Source organism: Ranitomeya variabilis, chromosome 5 (assembly GCF_051348905.1).
Source record: "Ranitomeya variabilis isolate aRanVar5 chromosome 5, aRanVar5.hap1, whole genome shotgun sequence".
Lineage (NCBI taxonomy): Eukaryota > Metazoa > Chordata > Amphibia > Anura > Dendrobatidae > Ranitomeya > Ranitomeya variabilis.
The window spans coordinates 40,132,056-40,153,409 of NC_135236.1; the positions used below are offsets into that span (position 1 = coordinate 40,132,056).

A 21,354-nucleotide genomic window follows, 5' to 3' on the forward strand; every position below is an offset into this window, starting at 1 on the left:
ATGGGGTCTCCGTGTAATCAGGGCACATATGGGGTCTCCGTGTAATGAGGCCACATATGGGGTCTCCGTGTAATCAGGACACATATGGGGTCTCCGTGTAATCAGGGCACATATGGGGTCTTCGTGTAATCAGGGCACATATGGGGTCTCCGTGTAATCAGGACACATACGGGGTCTCCATGTAATCAGGGCACATATGGGGTCTCCATGTAATCAGGGCACATACGGGGTCTCCGTGTAATCAGGGCACATACGGGGTCTCCATGTAATCAGGGCACATACGGGGTCTCCATGTAATCAGGGCACATATGGGGTCTTCGTGTAATCAGGGCACATACGGGGTCTCCGTGTAATCAGGCCACATATGGGGTCTCAGTGTAATCAGGACACATACGGGGTCTCCATGTAATCAGGGCACATATGGGGTCTCCATGTAATCAGGACACATACGTGGTCTCCGTGTAATCAGGGCACATACGGGGTCTCCGTGTAATCAGGGCACATATGGGGTCTCCATGTAATCAGGACACATACGTGGTCTCCGTGTAATCAGGGCACATACGGGGTCTCCGTGTAATCAGGGCACATATGGGGTCTCCATGTAATCAGGGCACATACGGGGTCTCCGTGTAATCAGGGCACATACGTGGTCTCCGTGTAATCAGGGCACATATGGGGTCTCCATGTAATCAGGACACATACGTGGTCTCCGTGTAATCAGGGCACATATGGGGTCTCCGTGTAATCAGCGCACATATAGGGTCTCCGTGTAATCAGGACACATACGGGGTCTCCATGTCTCCATGTAATCAGGGCACATAGGGGGTCTCGGTGTAATCAGGGCACATATGGGGTCTCCGTGTAATCAGGACACATATGGGGTCTCCGTGTAATCAGGGCACATATGGGGTCTCCGTGTAATCAGGGCACATACGGGGTCTCCGTGTAATCAGGGCACATATGGGGTCTCCGTGTAATCAGGGCACATACGGGGTCTACGTGTAATCAGGACACATATGGGGTCTCCGTGTAATCAGGACACATATGGGGTCTCCGTGTAATCAGGGCACATACGGGGTCTCCGTGTAATAAGGACACATACGGGGTCTCTGTGTAATCAGGGCACATATGGGGTCTCCATGTAATCAGGGCACATACGTGGTCTCCGTGTAATCAGGGCACATACGGGGTCTCCGTGAAATCAGTGAGATTCCCCACTAGTTCGCCCTTTGCTCCTGTCACACGCGCCTGCAGGCTTGTGGTGCAGCTCAGGGAACTACAACTCCCACAATGCACTGCAGCAGAGCAGGCTCGGGAGCAGCCAATGCGCAGCCTGATACTGACAACTGTCCCGAGTGCTGGTCAGGTGACCGCACAGTCCGGCAGGTCCCGGTGTGTCCCCCCAGCCCCGTGTGTGGAGCTGTTACACAGTGTCGCCCCCTGCTGGCAGCTCAGAAGCCGAGAACAGGTGGGTGCCCCCCAGCGGCCGGGGACGGCTCCTCCGTGTCACTGACAGTCCGATGTTACAGGAACATCTCATTCACTGACAGCAAGCAGAGATCCGGGACATAGTGACAGCAGAAGCTGAACGGTGAGCGGCGGAGACACCGGGGACAAGGGGGAAGATTCATGAGGGATCTGCGGAGAGCGAAACACGGGAACAAGCGGCGGAGACTGTAAGTGCGAGCGGTACACAGCTCACACAGCTCACACAGCTCACACAGCTCACACAGCTCACACAGCTCACACTGCTCACACAGCAGATCTGTTATTATAGAAATGAAAAACATAACACAAATATCAGCCAGAAAATAATCCGTATACTGAACACTTATACAGTATATACAGAGTAATAACTACTTTGACCTTCAGGTCCGGTCACCAAACAAAATAAGAATAACAAATAAAATAAACAATGGCAAACAAAGACTATATACAGGAACTTTTTTTTTTTTTCTTTTTAGTTTTAAATAAAATAACCACAAATGTAAACAAATATATACAATACTACAAGCTATCCTCCATTCCCAACCCCCCGCACTGACCTGAGAGCTGGTCCTGCGTCTCATGCCTCAGTCCATGCCCAACGTCCATAGGCCAGATCAGGCAGTGCCAGTTTTTCCCCCGAACGCCCCAGTGTCCCATAGTCCCACAAGATAATCCCACCTCCCCCCTTTCCCACCACCCAACCTAACACCTACACCCAAATCTATATCCCCATATACAATATATACAATATATACAGCAGCACACACCACAATAATCACAACTCACGAAGCCCAAGTTCGGCGCCTGCAGCCCTACATCACTGTATAATGATCAAACAAAACAAAAATCTACAGTGTCAGCAGCAGCCCACCACCAGGAAAGGAGATGACCAGACTAGGGCACACTAAAAGAAAAGCCCCTCCAGAGGAGCGCGGCCCTCCGTGCGCCCAGTCTCCCATACTCCAGAGAGCGCACCTTCACCGGGTCACCGAGTATGGTCCTAAACACATCGTCCACTGGGAGGATTTTTCGTTGCGTCGATACTAAGCACCGTGCGTTCCACGTGTGATACCTAACCACTGCGCTAACTAGAAATATAAGGTGCAGCGGTCCCGACCACCCAGGTCTCCGAATGCTCCATAGGCCCATTCCGCATAGGAGAGACCGGCCAGCCGAGACCAGCCAATGAAGGCGCCCACCCTGCTGTATACCTCTGTGTTGAAGGGACAATGAAGCAGGAAGTGGTCCATGCTTTCCAGCAAGGTACCACAATGCTCCCGAGGACAATTCCTGTCCTCAGAGCTCCTACACTTCAGATTGTCCCTCACACACAGTTTCCCATGGAAGCAGCGCCAAGCGAAGTCCCAAATCTTCGAGGGGATCCTGATAGAATTCAAAAGATGCAAACCCACCCCAAGATCCCAACTTGGGCAGTCCCTGAGCGCCAGAGGCCTCTGTAAATGGGTCAACAGAACCCTGTTGTCAAGGAGTTTCCTTGGCAGAGTCCTGATCTCCCACATTCCCAGACCCCACCAACGAATTACCTTCAGAACCAAGGTAGCGTAAGCCGGAAGATGTCCATGCGGTGTGCGAAGATCCTTCACTTGCCCTCCTGTCTCCCATTCCTGGAAGAAAGGCTGAAACCATCCCCTACAGGAGAATACCCACGGAGGAGCCCTCTCTTTCCAGAGGTTTGCGATATTGATCTTAATGAAGGTATCCACAAGGAATACCACAGGGTTGACCATACCCAACCCTCCTAGTCTCCTCGTACGGTAAGTAACCTCCCTCTTGACCAGGTTCAGTCTATTCTCCCATAACAGTTGGAAGAACAAACTGTAGACCCGAGTCCAGAGAGATTCCGGCAAGATGCACACACTGCCCAGATAAATCAGTAAAGGGAGCAGGTAAGTTTTGATCAGGTTTACCCTTTCCCTTAGGGTCAAAGACCAACCCTTCCATTGGTTCACCTTCTGAGTGGCGATCTCTAGCCTGCTGTCCCAATTTTGTTTGAGGTAATCCCCCTGGCCGAATTCGATGCCAAGGACTTTTGCAGAGACTTTGGGTCCTGGAAGGGTGTCCGGGAGATCAAAACCAGGATCTCCTCCTCCCAGCCAGAGACTCTCACACTTATCCCGGTTGATCTTGGACCCGGATGCCTCTGAGTAGCGATCTACGTCTGACATCAGCCACCCTGCATCCTTGTGAGAGGAAACAAACACAGTGACATCATCGGCATATGCCACCACCCTCAGATTGGCTTCCGATGCTGCCTGGTCCATCCCGATCCCGGCCAACGGTCCATGCTCCACCCTCCTAAGAAAAGGGTCAATCGCAAACACGTACAGCAGTGGGCTCAAGGAACAGCAGTGGGCTCAAGGGACAACCCTGGCGAACACCGGACCCAACCTCAAAAGAGCTGCCAATCCAACCATTCACAAGCGGGAAACTCTCTGCCCCACTGTACAAGATCTTAAGCCAATGAACAAATCCCCCCGGCAGGCCATATCTCAGAAGGACGGACCACAGGTACTCGTGTTTAACCCGATCAAACGCTTTTGCCTGGTCCATTGACAGCATGTACCCCTTCCAGTGACCAGCCCTTCCCTGCTCCACTGCCTCTCGGACACAGAGCACAGCACTAAATGTGCTGCGGCCTGGAACAGAGCAACGCTGGGCCTCCGAAAGGAGTCGGAGTGCAAATTTCACCAGCCGATTAAACAGCACCTTTGCCAGAACCTTCCTGTCTGCATTGAGAAGCGCTATGGCACACCAGTTCTCAATGCAAGATGGGTCCTTACCCTTTGACAAGATGATCAGAGCAGACCTCCTCATTGACTTTGGCAGAGTGCCCGAGGAAAGACACTCATTGAATACCTCGGTCAAGAGGGGAACCAAAACGTCCTGAAAGGTCTTATAGAATTCAGATGTTAAGCCATCTGGACCAGGCGATTTTTTTGGGGGCAAGCCCTTCAATCGCCAACTGAACTTCCTCTTCCCTGATCATTTCTGTCAAAACGTCAAGAGAGGGGTCTACCCCTGGTTCGGGGACGGCTTCAGCCAGGAAAGCCGACATCTCATCCCAATCAAGATCCCTCTTCCCCAAGAGGTGCGAGTAGAAGGATCTGACAACCTCCAGGATCCCTGATCTGGAACGCCTCAGGGACCCCGTAGTGTCGACCAGTCCTGTAACTACTTTACTATTCACTGACATCTTGCAGTTTCTGTAAGGGTCGGGTGAGCGGTACTTCCCGTAATCCCCCTCAAAATCCAAAGATGCGTGTCTATCGTACTGACTCCTCATAAGCAAAGATTTCACTCTGGAGATCTCCTCGTGGCTACCTCCAGTTGAGACAAGATGCTCGAGTTTCCTCCTCAGACCCTGATACAGGCGGTAGCTGCTCAGACTCCTAAGGCTCGAGAGCTGGCGGAAGAATCTCGCCATCCTTTCCTTGAACATCTCCCACCACTCTGACTTACTACTACAAAGATCCAGTAAGGGTACCTGGCTCTGAAGAAAATCCTCAAAGGACTGTCTTATCTCCGCTGCTTCCAAGAGAGACGAATTGAGCCTCCAAAAGCCTCTTCCCATCCGGAGGGTCTCTGTAACATTCAGAGAAAACAAAATTAAACAGTGGTTGGAGAACTCCACCTCAACAACTGGCACTGCTGAAGAGACAGCTTCATCCTTTAAATAAAATCTATCTATCCTAGACCTACAATTACCTCTATGATAGGTGAACCCCTCGTGGTCTGGGGTGTGCCGAATGTGGACATCCACCAGGCGAGCCCTACTAGCTATACTATTAAGGGCGACGCTATCATAAGTCAGCTTGTCTCTGGAACCTCCTCTATCTTGGGGCCTCGTGACAACATTGAAATCCCCTCCAAAGACAACCTGCCGACTTGTAAAAAGGTAGGGCTTGATCCTCATAAAGAGACAGTTCCGGTAACACTTAGATTGGGGACCATAGATGTTGATCAGCTGGAGCTCTTGTCCCTTCATGAGGACATCTAAGATCAGGCACCTCCCTATTTCTGACTCAATAACCCGTCGGCATTCCACCGGTGCGGTAAAAAGGACCGCCACTCCACTATACGGCTCGGCCGCAAGAGACCAATAGGAGGGCCCGAGTCTCCACTCCCTGTTAGCTTTAAACACATCTGCCATGTTTGGCAGCCTGGTCTCTTGCAAAAAGAAAATGTCAGCTTCAACCCGGCTGAGAAAATCAAAGGCTGCAAATCTAGCTGTATTTGACTTTATGCTGGCGACATTAATGGACGCCAGCGTCAGCGGAGTGGGTTCCGCCATCATTGGTGATTGAGTTAGATGGCTTTCTTTTTCCCACTCCCCTTATCGTCTGCCTCAGAGGAGGAATCCTTCTCCCTCTTTAATGACAATGAGGTATCCATTCCCACGTGTTTTTTATTTTTATCGTCCTCGTCTCCGGACTCTGGGCCAGTCCCTCCCTCCAAGGATCTTACATTCCCAGAAGAAGGAGACTCGGCGTCCCCTGTGAGCCCCGCCAAAGCCAGAACCTCACCTTCAGCTTCCTCCTCAGAGGAAGAGATGTTTTCAAGGGCTTGGAACCGGTTAGGCTAGGTTCACATTGCGTTAGGGCACTCCGTTTAGCGCTAGCGGATTGCGCTAACGCAATGTTTTTGTAGGGGTCGCGTTCAGGGGTCGCGTTAACGTCCCCGCTCTCGCAGATCCCCGATCTGCGAGAGCGGGGAACGGACCTCGGGCGCGCCGCGGACGCTGCAAGCAGCGTCCGAGGCGCGTCACAGAAGAACGGCACATCACTAGCGCGAGCCGAAAAAGGCACGCGCTAGTGATGCGCTGCAGGCGAAATTTACATTGCTGTCAATGGGTGCGCTAACGGACCCGTTGCACGGCGTTAATTGCGACATTTTCGCTGTGCAACGCTGTCTGTTAGCGATCACCCACTAATGCAATGTGAACCTAGCCTTAGAAAGACCAACCAGAGGGGAGTCGGTTTTTCCTTCCTTGGGTACCTTGGCCAGAGTGGGAGAAGATTTTTTATCTTTTTGGTGCCAAGCTTACGCTTGTCCTCTAGCCACTGCCTATTATCCTCATCCATACTTTCATAATGGGAGGACTCTGAGGCAGTGGCACTTTCCTCCCTGTGGATCCTCCTGACTTCCTCATCCAACTCATCATCCCTCGAGGCCTCAGCAGCAAGACTGGCGTCCAGAACAGGAGCCGCCCCAGTAGCCCGAGGCTCGCCCAGCTCCCTATCCTGTCTGCGCTTGTCTAGATGCCTTAGCTGGGCAGGCGTCTTTTTATTGCTTTTCTTCCTTGGCCCCTCAGCTCCCTCACCCCTGATAGTCCCTTCCCCAGCAGAATCAGCCTCACGGCTTTCTCCCACCGGGGTCACGACTGCATTAGCAAAGGAGCGAGGACAACGGCTGAATGAGTGACCTAATTCACCACACAGGTGGCACCTAATCTCCACACAAGATGCAGCAAGATGGCCGATATCCCCACACAATGCACATTTCTGCACAGTGCAGTTTGCGCTGAAGTGTGTGGGGTTGTCGCACTTGTGACAGAGCTTCGGTTGCCCCTGGCAGAAGACCAGGATACGATCCCTACCCAGGAAGGCAGATGATGGTATGTGGGCAACCATACCACCTGAACGCCTAAGTTTTATCATAAACGTCCAGGCCCCTGACCAGATACCAAACTCGTCACGGTTTTTCTTTGGCATTTCTACCACCTCTCCATAACGGCCAAGTCACGTCATGATGTTATAACAAGAAAGCGACTCATTACAAGTCATCACGGTCACTTTCTTGACTTGGTTTTGGCGAGACACCACCTGAATGGCAAAGTCTCGCCAGCCGGGCTCATTTTTTGCCAACTCATAGTTCGACCAGAAGAGCTCAAGCCCCTCCGGCCGAACAAAGCTGACATCAAACTCAGGTGCGGAATAGGGATGTATCAAGGCATAGATGTCAATCGCCTTGAAGCCCATCCTCAGCAGGAGCTCCACAACTTTAGACCTTGGAGGACACGCATCACTGCTCCTCCACCGACGACGGACGACATTCATACGCACACTACCCAGCCCAGCTGTTGGGAGGGACCACACTGTATCCCCCCCTTTTGCTCTCAGAAGGCCCCAAGGCCATGCCTCTCTATCCAGAAGGATAGATCAACCTCTCGACCCTCTACCATTAGTGATCTCTCCCCCTTCTTTAGAGCCTCCAGGAGACGCCGCTGCAACATGCCGTCCCCAGAGCCCGGAGTCGAGGAGGACGCCCTATTTCCCCCGGAGGCGACAGCGGCATAACTCCTGACAGGTGCTGCCACCACCAGGGGGCAACAGGACCAGTGACTACATCCACACCAACAGCATCACTATTACCCACCTCCATAACCCCTTCACCCTCTATCAAACCAGCAACCTCACCACTAGACTAAGAATTTTCCTCATCCATGTCCACCACCACATTCACTCCTGCTGGACCAGTGACAACAGTGGGTGACATTTTGACTTCCGCATCATCAGGCACAAGGGGCTGAGTCTCCTCCACAGAACTAGAGGCGACCTCACCCCTGGTCTTGATATTTTCCGCTGCTTTACTATTGATACCAGGCGCCGCTGATCCTTTATATCAGCATCTTGTTGACCAGTGGCGCCAACACAGAACAGGACTTTGGTGGGAGGACCGGAACTCCCAGCCCCAGCAACCCCCTCACACTGCCGCCGCTTCTCAACTAAGTGATCAGCGGCAACAGCATTCAGGGGCACCGAGGCTATCGGTGCTGCCCCCGACATTGGGCCGCTCCCCCCTCCCACTGAGGAGCGCACCACAGTATCGTGGCCTGACCATTCGGCCACCGCCAGGCCGCCCTCACTGTCCAGCCACTCGGCTGATGCACCTGCTGCTACACCTCCGCTACAAGCAGATACGAGCTCTGCGCCTCACTACCGTGCTTTGTAATCTCCCCGCTCCTTTGCACCGGATCCACAGCAGAACCCAGGCTGGGCAACGGAGCTTATACAGCGAGCTGACCCTGCAGCTGACTCAGGGGGTACAGGGAGGGGGGCATACACATAGCTTACCGCTTCCTGTAGCTTTGCCTTATTGGTTTTCCTTGTCGTTTTCTTCTGGCCCCTAGGTGCCTTTTCTGGTAAATCATCACCAAAATGGAAGTTCTGAAGGCACACTGGGGACTCTAGGAGCTTGATTTCCGCCATAGCGCCCCTCACTGGCCGATGTCACTGTCCTCCCCAGAGCCAGCAGAACTGCGACGAGATGTCATTGTCGCCTGTCCAGCAGGAAGCTCGCTGCCCATGGCCTGTGAGTGACTTTGCAGGCTGCCAGGTGGGGCTTTCTGCTGGTCATCATCTTCCTCCTCATCATCATCCACCTGGCTCTCAGGCTGCAGCGCCATCTGCCTTTGCTCTCTGTTGTCAGCCATTTCTCTGAATCGGTCTTCATAAGCTTTTCCTTAAACTGTCCACTTTTCTCTCTGATTAACGCTTTTCTGACTTCAAGTTCATTGATCTCAACTTTCAGTCTCCTTACCTCCGCCTGGAGCTGATTCTTCCTCGGTTTGGAGGAACCTGCAGCTTTGTTGCTTGTGCAGCGCAGCTCCTCCCGCAGCCTCCTCAGGGTCTTACTCGCCTCTTCATACTCACGGAGGTGGCTCATGACCCGGGAGGCATAGGTGGACACAGACTCCCGGGGTCTCTGCAGCGCCCAACCCTCCTCAGTGAGAACGGCCTCACCTCCGTGAGCACTCGGCTTTTCTCCGGAATTACCGCCATCTTGCATGCTAGCAGGCTTCTCCTCCATGGAAGCCTTGTGGCTTCTCTGGGTCTCTGCAGACCTGGGGGGAGTAGGAGCCACATTGCTGCGACTCCTGGTGGAGCGTCTCACCCCCGAGTCCTCTGATGTGCAGGCTAGTTGCTGGTTTCTTTTGCCCCCCGCCAGCCTGGTCCGGGAAGCAGAAGCCTGGGACTTGGCTCCTTCACTCATCCCAGGAAACCCACACCCTCCCTGAGTAAGAGAGAGAGCAGGTCCCCGGGTGGAGAGATGGTGGTTACCTGGAGCTCAGGAACACACAGCAGAATCAGCAGCGACCGCACCCACAATTAGCACAATGAGCAGAGCTGCACTCACTATTCTGGTGCAGTCACCGTGTACATACATTACATTACTGATCCTGAGTTACATACTGTGTTATACTCCAGAGCTGCACTTGCTCTTCTGCAGTATAGTATAGCCCTTATATCTCCCACGTCTGGTGTTAGAATGATCTGTGATACTTGGTGTGACTGGTGGAGATTTTGCGCTGTGATTCCTCCAGCTTTGCTTACGTTTTGAGCACTGTCCGGAGGGGCGGGATGTACCTCGGCCTGGGCTGGATAATACATTGCTCAAAAAAATAAAGGGAACACAAACAACAGAATATAACTCCAAGTAAATCAAACTTCTGTGAAATCAAACTGTGCACTTAGGACCAACAATGATTGACAATCGATTTCACATGCTGTTGTGCAAATGGAATAGACCAGATGGAAATTATTGGCAATTATCAAGACACACAATAAAGGAGTGGTTCTGCAGGTGGGGACCACAGACCACATCTCAGTACCAATGCTTTCTGGCTGATGTTTTGGTCACTTTTGAATATTAGTTGTGCTTTCACACTCGTGGTAGCATGAGACAGATTCTACAACCCACACAAGTGGCTCAGGTAGTGCAGCTCATCCAGGAAAACACATCAATGCGAGCTGTGGCAAGAAGGTTTGCTGTGTCTATCAGCGTAGTGTCCAGAGGCTGGAGGCACTACCAGGAGACAGGCCAGTACACCAGGAGACGTGGAGGGGGCCGTAGGAGGGCAACAACCCAGCAGCAGAACCGCTACCTCAGCCTTTGTGCAAGAAGGAACAGTAGGAGCACTGCCAGAACCTTGCAAAATGACCTCCGGCAGGCTACAAATGTGCATGTGTCTGCACAAACGGTTAGAAACCGACTCCATGAGGATGGTCTGAGTGCCCGACGTCTACAGATGGGGGTTGTGCTCACAGCCCAACACCGTGCAGGACGTTTGGCATTTGCCACAGAACACCAGGATTGGCAAATTTGCCACTGGCGCCCTGTGCTCTTCACAGATGAAAGCAGGTTCACACTGAGCACATGTGACAGAGTCTGGAGACGCCATGGAGAACGATCTACTGCCTGCAACATCCTTCAGCATGACCAGTTTGGCAGTGGGTCAATAATGGTGTGGGATGGCATTTCTTTGGAGGGCCGCACAGCCCTCCATGTGCTCGCCAGAGGTAGCCTGACTGCCATTAGGTACCGAGATGAGATCCTCAGACCCCTTGTGAGACCATATGCTGGTGCCGTTGGCCCTTGAGTCCTCCTAATGCAGGACAATGCCAGACCTCATGTGGCTGGAGTGTGTCAGCACTTCCTGCAAGATGAAGGCATTGAAGCTATGGACTGGCCCGCCCGTTCCCCAGATCTGAATTCGATTGAGCACATCTGGGACATCATGTCTCGCACCATCCACCAACGTCACGTTGCACCACAGACTGTCCAGGAGTTGGCGGATGCTTTAATCCAGGCCTGGGAGGAGATCCCTCAGAAGACCATCCGCCGCCTCATGAGGAGCATGCCCAGGCATTGTAGGGAGGTCATACAGGCACGTGGAGGCCACACACACTACTGAACATCATTTCCTTGTCTTGAGACATTTCCACTGAAGTTGGATCAGCCTGTAACTTCATTTTCCACTTTGATTTTCAGCATCAGTCCAACTCCAGACCTCCGTGGGATATTAGTTCTCAACACATTCCACTGTGTAATGAATAAAGATTTACAACTGGAATATTTCATGCAGTGATATCTAGGATGTGGGATTTTAGTGTTCCCTTTATTTTTTTGAGCAGTGTATGTTCGGCAGTTGAGCAGGATCGCGCCTCTGAATGATTTTGGCGTATCTTACTTTAGCGATCTATTATTAAATCTGATGAAGAAAACGCCGATCTCCATGTGTCAGTCACAAGGAGCCGTCCAGCAAAGAGATACAAGCACTTAGGAAATCATTAGCAAAAGGGCAAAAATCCCAACATTCTGCAGAAGTAAGTCAGTACCGAGCAAGACAGTCAGTCACCACAGGCACAAAGGTCAACGTCTCCCGACTCACTAATAGTAGCGCCTACATATCGTAAGTGTATACCGTACAGTGTGTACAGGGGGAGAGGAAAAAACTATGTATATAACCAGGCGACACTGGACTGCTGATAGTTTCATCATTCTTGTACATAGGAGCAGTATTATAGTAGTTATATTCTTGTACATAGGAGCAGTATTATAGTAGTTATATTCTTGTACATAGGAGCAGTATTATAGTAGTTATCTTCTTGTACATAGGGGTCAGTATTATAGTAGTTATATTCTTGTACATGAAGCAGTTTTATAGTAGTTATATTCTTGTACATAGGAGCAGTATTATAGCAGTTATGTTCTTGTACATAGGAGCAGTATTATAGTAGTTATATTCTTGTACATAGGGGCAGTATTATAGTAGTTATATTCTTGTACATAGGAGCAGTATTATAGTAGTTATATTCTTGTACATAGGAGCAGTATTATAGTAGTTATATTCTTGTACATAGGAGCAGTATTATAGTAGTTATATTCTTGTACCTAGGAGCAGTATTCTAGTAGTTATATTCTTGTACATAGGGGCAGTATTATTGTAGTTATATTCTTGTGCATAGGGGCAGTATTATAGTAGTTATATTCTTGTACATAGGGGCAGTATTATAGTAGTTATATTCTTGTGCATAGGGGCAGTATTATAGTAGTTATATTCTTGTACATAGGGGGCAGTATTATAGTAGTTATATTTTTGTATATAGGAGCAGTATTATAGTAGTTATATTCTTGTACATAGGGGCAGTATTATAGTAGTTATATTCTTGTACAAACGGACAGTATTACAGTAGTTATATTCTTGTACATAGGGGGCAGTATTATAGTAGCTATATTCTTGTACATATGGGCAGTATTATAGTAGTTATATTCTTGTGCATAGGGGCAGTATTATAGTAGTTATATTCTTGTACATAGGAGCAGTATTACAGTAGTTATACATAGGGGCATAGGGTACATAGGGGCAGTATTATAGTAGTTATATTCTTGTACATAGGGGCAGTATTATAGTAGTTATATTCTTGTGCATAGGGGCAGTATTATAGTAGTTATATTCTTGTACATAGGGGCAGTATTATAGTAGTTATATTCTTGTACATAGGGGCAGTATTATAGTAGTTATATTCTTGTACAAACGGACAGTATTACAGTAGTTATATTCTTGTACATAGGGGCAGTATTATAGTAGTTATATTCTTGTACAAACGGACAGTATTACAGTAGTTATATTCTTGTACATAGGGGGCAGTATTATAGTAGCTATATTCTTGTACATATGGGCAGTATTATAGTAGTTATATTCTTGTGCATAGGGGCAGTATTATAGTAGTTATATTCTTGTACATAGGAGCAGTATTACAGTAGTTATACATAGGGGCATAGGGTACATAGGGGCAGTATTATAGTAGTTATATTCTTGTACATAGGGGCAGTATTATAGTAGTTATATTCTTGTGCATAGGGGCAGTATTATAGTAGTTATATTCTTGTACATAGGGGCAGTATTATAGTAGTTATATTCTTGTACATAGGGGCAGTATTATAGTAGTTATATTCTTGTACAAACGGACAGTATTACAGTAGTTATATTCTTGTACATAGGGGCAGTATTATAGTAGTTATATTCTTGTACATAGGAGCAGTGTTATAGTAGTTATATTCTTGTACATAGGGGCAGTATTATAGTAGTTATATTCTTGTACAAACGGACAGTATTACAGTAGTTATATTCTTGTACATAGGGGCAGTATTATAGTAGTTATATTCTTGTACATAGGGGCAGTATTACAGTAGTTATAGTCTTGTACATAGGAGCAGTATTATAGAAACTGTATTTCTCTTCTTATAAGGCAGTAATATATAGATAATAAATGATAATTTTATTTATATATGCGCCAACATATTCCGCAGCGCTATAGATCACTTATTTAGCTAAACTTTGTTTTTTACAGTATTATATGCCACTATGGCATCCAGCCGGCTTCGTGTGGCAGTGATTGGTGCTGGATCTGCTGGACTTTGCAGTGCGCGTCATATTCTTTCAAGACCATTAGCTTTTGAGCCCCCAGTGGTGTACGAGACGACGGGTCAAGTGGGGGGAACTTGGGTTTACATAGAGGACCCAAGGAATGACTTCCATACACATTCCAGTATGTACAGAGATTTGAAGTAAGTCCTATATAATAATATTATCACACAGTTTGCTTTCCTTTGTCTTTGGTTATAAGACTTATAGATGTAATAACATTCTTCCACTTCTAGGTCCTTGTTTTATTTCTTTGATTTACAATTATTATAATCACTTTATCTGTAATCTAATCTGGATTTACTATCTATATATATATTTTTTTTGTTTTCTTTCCGTGGTCAGTGGTCGCATGTTGAATTCATACCTTCATTATTTTTCATCTGGTGTTAGGTTAACATTGCATTTTTTCCTTAAAGGGGTTGTTTAGAGGATTTTTGTTTTATTTTTTAAGATTTTAGTTAATAAAAGAAAAAAAAAAACCATAATAACCTTTACTAATTTCCCACAAGTTCCATTGTGATGCTTCACTGATCCTCTATGGTCTCTACTTCCTCTTTTCATCTTGACGCACAGGAAATAGCAGGAAATGGCTCAGCCAATCACTGCTCTTGGAGCGGACCGGCCCCAGTCTGCGATTGAGCACTATTTCCTGTGTGTTAAAACAAGAGCTGGAGGAAGAGATCATCGATGAACCTCTAATTATCGTCTGACATTTATTGGTGTAATGGAGAAGTGAATATATTCTCCATCCCTCACTATCGTAGGACGAATCTTCCTAAAGAGATAATGGAATTTCCAGATTTTCCCTTCGATCCCTCCCTGCCTTCCTTCATCCATCACTCAGAAGTTCTGAAATATCTGGAGGAATACACAGATAAATTCTCTATCCGACCACACATCAAGGTAAGACCATGTCGGGCCGGGAACAGAACTTCCACTGGACTTGTAGACTAGCAAGATTTGAGTGTACTTTGACCATATTGAAACTTACAAGCAATGCATCATGGGAGGCAATATGCGAATTAGCTCTCCATAAGGAAGAACATTTTCTAATTTTAACAGTCTGGGCACCCTTTTGTCTTCTCATCATTAGTACAGAGATGGGTATGATGTGTTCACGAGGGTGCTGTGATGTCACATGTCTGACATCACCAAACATTGCGAGACCACCTGGGGGTTCTTCCAGATATGACTGTAGAACAAATAAAACCTTTTATAACCGGTCCACGTCATATATACTTGCCCCCGTCTTCTTGCACTTTGCAGTTTAACGCTCGGGTGGTGTCCATCTCCCCTGTGATTGGAGACCACGAGCCGATTTCCTGGCGGGTGACTGCCAAAAATCGAGAAGAAGAAGAAGAGGTGGAAAAATTTGATGCCATCATGGTGTGTGTGGGGTGAGTATTCGCTCCCTTCCTTATAGTCCAAAAATATTTTTTCCCCAAAAAATATGTTCACCTTCTGAGCGAGAGCTTTCGGATCAGGTCTGAAGAAAACGTTTTTGTACAGGTGCTACCTCCTGAGCATTTTGTACCAGAGAGAAAGTAGGGATTGGTGGAAGATGTCGGTGGGTATCAGATGCCAATGGGGATGCTGACCCCGAAAATGACTCCAATGAGGTGGTAATCTTCAGCACCCAGTTCTTTGACAGGAAACGTGTGTTCACACTGAGTCTTTTTTGCTGTATTTTTGTAGCAGGAAAATTCAAAACTTTGAGGTTCTACTCAGTTTTTTTCTCTGAAAATTGTGTAGAAAGACTCATTGGGCATGTTCACATTGAGTTCTGGTAGGAGATTTTGGAGCAGAAATTTGGCAGAAACTCTCCAAATCCTCATCAAAAAGACTGTATGTGCACTCCCCACTCTTACTATGTTCACGCTGAGGTTTTTTGCTGAATTGTTTCAGCAATTTTTGATTAGAGATTTGGAGAGTTTCTGCTTCGAAAATTCAGAGAAAAAAATACTTCGTGCAAATATTGTGTTTTTTTTTGAGGAGTTCACAAATCATGTTTTTTTAAGTACTAAGCACTTCAGGAAACTCTCCTTTTTGGGGGGTATGTGCACACAAGGTCTTTAGATACTCAAAATACTCCTAAAAAAACTCACTGTGCGCATACCCTATGTCTATGTGCACAGAGTCTTTTCGTAGAGTTTTTTTTCGACAGACAGCTGAGCAGAACCTTCATATTTTTGACGGCTTAACATTTTTGAGGAGGATTTGGAGAGTTTCCTCCAAGCTCAAAAAAAACTCTTTGTGAACATAGCCACTGACAGGAAACTTGAAGATTTGGAGTAAGACTTGGAGAGTTCCTGCTCCAAAACCTGTGTGCCCATACCCTGGAGGTCCAGCTGGTGGTCCTCGGATGGAGCTGGTATCTGGAGGGTTGACTAGAGTTCAGCAGTAGATGTTCTTCCATGTCTGCTCCACTTGAGCTCCTCATTATTTTCTTCATGACCTTTCTCCAGTCCTTGCGTGTTCTCTCTGATTACTTCGGTCGCCATGTGTGACGTTGTGTCCCATTCCCCGCAGACATTACTCTCATCCCTACATCCCTGAGATTGAAGGACTAAAGGACTTTCAAGGTGAGAAATGGAGAATGAGAACAAAAGGACCGATCCTCCGTGAGAGTTTTCCTTGGTAGTGACCCGGTTGAATGTATGGACTCTCCCATGGGTCGTTAGTTCCTGCTCATGCTACATGTTATCCTTTCTAGATAAAAATCATGTTGTTAGCGCCATTTTATTTTCCCAACACATGTATTGTTTTATCAAGAGGGTTTAAAGACAGGCTGTAAACATGGTATAAGGGATTGGTTTCAAAAATGTTAGCGATACTATCACAAAATAGCTGGCCTTCACCTATCATCTTACATAGTTACATAGTTATTAAGGTTGAAGGAAGACTTTAAGTCCATCCAGTTCAACCCATAGCCTAACATGCCCTAACATGTTGATCCAGAGGAAGGCAAAAAAAAACCATGTGGCAAAAAGTAAGCTCCACATTGGGGAAAAAAAATCCTTCCCGACTCCACATACGGCAATCAGACTAGTTCCCTGGATCAACGCCCTATCAAGGAATCTAATATATATACCCTGTAACATTATACTTTTCCAGAAAGGTATCCAGTCCCCTCTTAAATTTAAGTAACGAATCACTCATTACAACATCATACGGCAGAGAGTTCCATAGTCTCACTGCTCTTACAGTAAAGAATCCGCGTCTGTTATTATGCTTAAACCTTCTTTCCTCCAGACGTAGAGGATGCCCCCTTGTCCCTGTCTCAGGTCTATGATTAAAAAGATTATCAGAAAGGTCTTTGTACTGTCCCCTCATATATTTATACATTAACATAAGATCACCCCTTAGCCTTCGTTTTTCCAAACTAAATAGCCCCAAGTGTAATAACCTATCTTGGTATTGCAGACCCCCCAGTCCTCTAATAACCTTGGTCGCTCTTCTCTGCACCCGCTCTAGTTCAGCTATGTCTTTCTTATACCCCGGAGACCAGAACTGTGCACAGTATTCTAAGTGTGGTCGCACTAGTGACTTGTATAGAGGTAAAATTATGTTCTCCTCATGAGCATCTATTCCTCTTTTAATACATCCCATTATTTTATTTGCCTTTGTAGCAGCTGCCTGACACTGGCCACTGAATATGAGTTTGTCATCCACCCATACACCCAGGTCTTTTTCATTGACGGTTTTGCCCAGAGATTTAGAATTAAGCACATAGTTATACATCTTATTACTTCTACCCAAGTGCATGACCTTACATTTATCCCCATTAAAGCTCATTTGCCATTTATCAGCCCAAGCTTCTAGTTTACATAAATCATCCTGTAATATAAAATTGTCCTCCCCTGTATTGATTACCCTGCAGAGTTTAGTGTCATCTGCAAATATTGAAATTCTACTCTGGATGCCCCCTACAAGGTCATTAATAAATATGTTAAAAAGAAGAGGGCCCAATACTGAACCCTGTGGTACCCCACTGCTAACTGCGACCCAGTCCGAGTGTGCTCCATTAATAACCACCCTTTGTTTCCTATCCCTGAGCCAGCTCTAAATCCACTTACACATATTTTCCCCTATCCCCATTATTCTCATTTTATGTATCAACCTTTTGTGTGGTACCGCAAAAGCTTTTGAAAACTCCATATACACTACGTCCACTGGGTTCCCATGGTCCAGTCCGGAACTTAACTCTTCATAGAAACTGATCAGATTAGTCTGACAGGTCCTTAGTAAGCCCGTGCTGATACTGGGTCATGAGGTTATTCCTCTTCAGATACTCCAGCATAGCATCCCTTAGAATGCCCTCCAGGATTTTACCCACAGTAGAGGTTAAACTTACTGGCCTATAATTACCGAGTTCAGTTTTCGTCTTCTTCATTGTTTGCCCAATGTACAGCGCTGAACATATGGTTGTGGCTGTGCCTGGTACTGCAGCTACCTATCTGCGACTGTTGGTCCTACAGTTGGCTCTTCTGTCTTCGTTTTGGGTCACCAGCTATTTCCGGCCAGTACTTCCATTCACACCATCGCTTGTGTATTGCGCCCCATGACATCGATGTGTTTATTGCGTGGAGATTAGTGAGTGTGAAACCCGTTCAGAAGTGGCCAGAGGCCCAGAAAACAGATATGATCTTATCAGAGAACGGGCTGCACTGGGACAGGTACAGGGAGTGTCAAGGACAGTGGAGTCTAAAGGTACCTTCACATTTAGCGACGCTGCAGCGATACAGACAACGATGCCGATCGCTGCAGCGTCGCTGTTTGGACGCTGGAGACCTGTCACACAGACCGCTCTCCAGCGACCAACGATGCCGAGGTCCCCGGGTAACCAGGGTAAACATCGGGTTGCTAAGTGCAGGGCCGCGCTTAGTAACCCGATGTTTACCCTGGTTACCAGCGTAAAAAAACAAAAAACAAACACTACATACTCACCTTCGCGTCCCCCAGCGTCCGCTTCCTGCACTGACTGAGCGCCGGCCCTAACAGCAGAGTGGTGACGTCACCGCTGTGCTGTGCTTTCACTTTACGGCCGGCGCTCAGTCAGTGCAGGAAGCGGACGGCGGGGGACGCGAAGGTGAGTATGTACTGTTTTTTTTTTTTTTTACTTTTACGCTGGTAACCAGGGTAAACATCGGGTTACTAAGCGCGGCCCTGCGCTTAGCAACCCGATGTTTACCCTGGTTACCAGTGTAAAACATCGCTGGTATCATTGCTTTTGGTGTCAAACACAACGATACACGCCGGTGTGACGACCAAATAAAGTTCTGAACTTTCTTCAACGACCAGCGATATCACAGCAGGATCCTGATCGCTGCTGCCTGTCAAACTAAACGATATCGCTATCCAGGACGCTGCAACGTCACAGATCGCTAGCAATATCGTTTAGTGTGAAGGTACCTTAAGTTGTTTTTTTTCTTAACGCCTTCTCAGTTCTATATAATTAAACCAAAGAATCCTTCTAGAATTGCAAAAAAAAAAGAAAAAATCAGATTTGTGCAAATATGAATTCTTCTGAAAATTGGACGCGATTTCGATTCACTGATTTCTAATTTATATTATTTTCCTAAGACAGAATTCTTAGCAAAAACACTGAAAAAAGTTATAAAGTTCTGCATACCTACAGCCACCACTAGAGGGAGCTCACTGCATACTGTTTGTCCAGTATGCACCCAGCTCCATAGCTCCCTCTAGTGGCAGATGCTGGTAGCCAGAATGTTGTGATTAGACTTTATGCAGGGGCTTTGGAACTCTGTATCAGAAAAATGAAGCTCCAAACACTAAAATTGTATATAATAAAAAGGATAAAAATTCTATTTACATTATAAAGTAAAAATTGAGTTATATTGAGTGGATTTTTTTTTTATTGGTTTTGTAGGACAAGTGATGCACAGCCATTTCTACCGCTATCCGGAGGTCTTCTCTTCACGTTCAGTAGTCGTTTTGGGCTGCGGACCTTCAGGTGTAGACATAGCAATGGAGCTGTCTCCTCACGCCGAGCGGGTCATTTTGAGCCATCGTGGTCCTCCCCTAACATGGACCCCACCAGGAAATATCTCAATGGCGCCTCCAGTGGTCAGTGCTGCTCCTAACACCCTAGTATGTGAGGATGGAAGGAAGATCCAGGCAGATACTTTGATTTTCTGTACTGGTTACAAGTACAATTACCCATTTTTTGCATCTGGGGCAGAACATGGTGATATACTGGACTGGGGCTTTTTGGAGGGTGAAGATATAGAAAGCCCAGATCTAGGGAAGGGTCACCTACCGCCCCTATATAATCAACTTATCCATGCCCGATACCCCACCCTGGGCTTCATTGGGGCCTGTAAAATTGTGGTGCCATTCCCTCTCGTTCACTGCCAGGCCCAGTTTTTCCTGTTAGTGCTGGAGGGTAAACGCCCATTGCCCCCTCCGGAGCTGATGCTTTCTGAGTGCCGCCAACAGCTAATAAAGCACCGAGCTTCGAGGTTACCGCTCAAGTATCTTTACCGCCTTGGGCTGAACCAGTGGGAATATAACCAGTGGCTGGCGGACACTGCAGGCTTCGAGCCACTGGCCCCAGTGATGAGAAAGTTGTATGAAGTGACTCGCGATTTTAGAGGATCTGACCCGCTCCTTTATAGAAAACTCAACTTCAAAATCCTGAACAGAGAAGAGTTTGAGATGTATATGGATGAGACGAAACAGGCCGAGGTGTAGACTCAACACGAAATGACCTCAGGCCAGTATGGCAGCTACAGGTCACCGGGGGAAGAAGCCTGGCTCCAGTTGGCCCCTGACCCTTCTCAATGGTGCATAACCCTATACAAGACAATATATCTTCATAGAAAACATGCCAGTCTTATGGATGGTAAGAAGGCCGTAGGGTAGGTACAGCCACTAGGAATGGAAACGTATAGGGGCAATCGGCCGGACCACCCTCAAAGGTACAAACACGTGTTACTGCCGGCTGGTGCTGCTAGAGGGAGCTCAATGGATAAAAATGTATACAGCTCCTAATAGTGGGGTACACCGTGTTCTGTAACAGTGGAGTACGCCATGTTCTGTAATAGTGGGGTCCCCCGTGTTCTGTAATAGTGGGTTAGCCGCGTTCTGTAATAGTGAGGAACACCATGTTCTGTAATAGTGGGGTACACCATATTTTGTAATAGTGGAGTACACCGTGTTCTGTAATAGTGGGGTACAGGATGTTATGCTGTCCCCTTTGCACCTCCTAAATAATGCATGTGTCTTTTATTGTATTGCACTGTCGCCTGTCTTTTGGGCAGAGTATGGTGATATACTGGACTGGGGATTTTGGTAGGATGAAGATATAGAAAGCCCAGATCTAGGGAAGGGTCACCTACCGCTGCTATCTAATCAACTTATCCATGCCCGAGGTCCCACCCTGGTCTTCAATGGGGACGGTAAAAATGACCTAGCAGGGACTCTGGGAATAGTAAGGCTGGCCTAGTAGGGACTCTGGGAATAGTAATGCTGGCCTAGCAGGGAAACAGGGAATAGTAAGGCTGGCCTAGTAGGGACACAGGAATAGTAAGGCTGGCCTAGCAGGGAAACAGGGAATAGTAAGGCTGGCCTAGTAGGGACACAGGAATAGTAAGGCTGGCCTAGTAGGGACA

The 21,354-nt window shown here is 47.4% G+C and overlaps 1 protein-coding gene across 2 annotated transcripts; it reads left to right on the forward strand.

The window, feature by feature from the left end:
* The first annotated feature begins 1,326 nt into the window (after nt 1-1,326).
* Nucleotides 1,327-20,722, forward strand: LOC143774270 (uncharacterized). 2 transcript variants are annotated; one of them, XM_077261687.1, is made up of 6 exons: nt 1,327-1,591; nt 13,644-13,860; nt 14,485-14,623; nt 14,987-15,117; nt 16,250-16,302; nt 19,611-20,722. In XM_077261687.1, exons 2-6 carry the CDS (start codon nt 13,658-13,660, stop codon nt 20,432-20,434), a joined length of 1,350 nt encoding a protein of 449 aa, XP_077117802.1. In that variant the 5' UTR covers nt 1,327-1,591; nt 13,644-13,657; the 3' UTR covers nt 20,435-20,722. The 2 variants fall into 2 exon arrangements, with proteins under 2 accessions (XP_077117802.1, XP_077117801.1); XM_077261686.1 differs by having other exon boundaries at nt 1,328-1,676.
* Nucleotides 20,723-21,354: the final 632 nt, after the last annotated feature.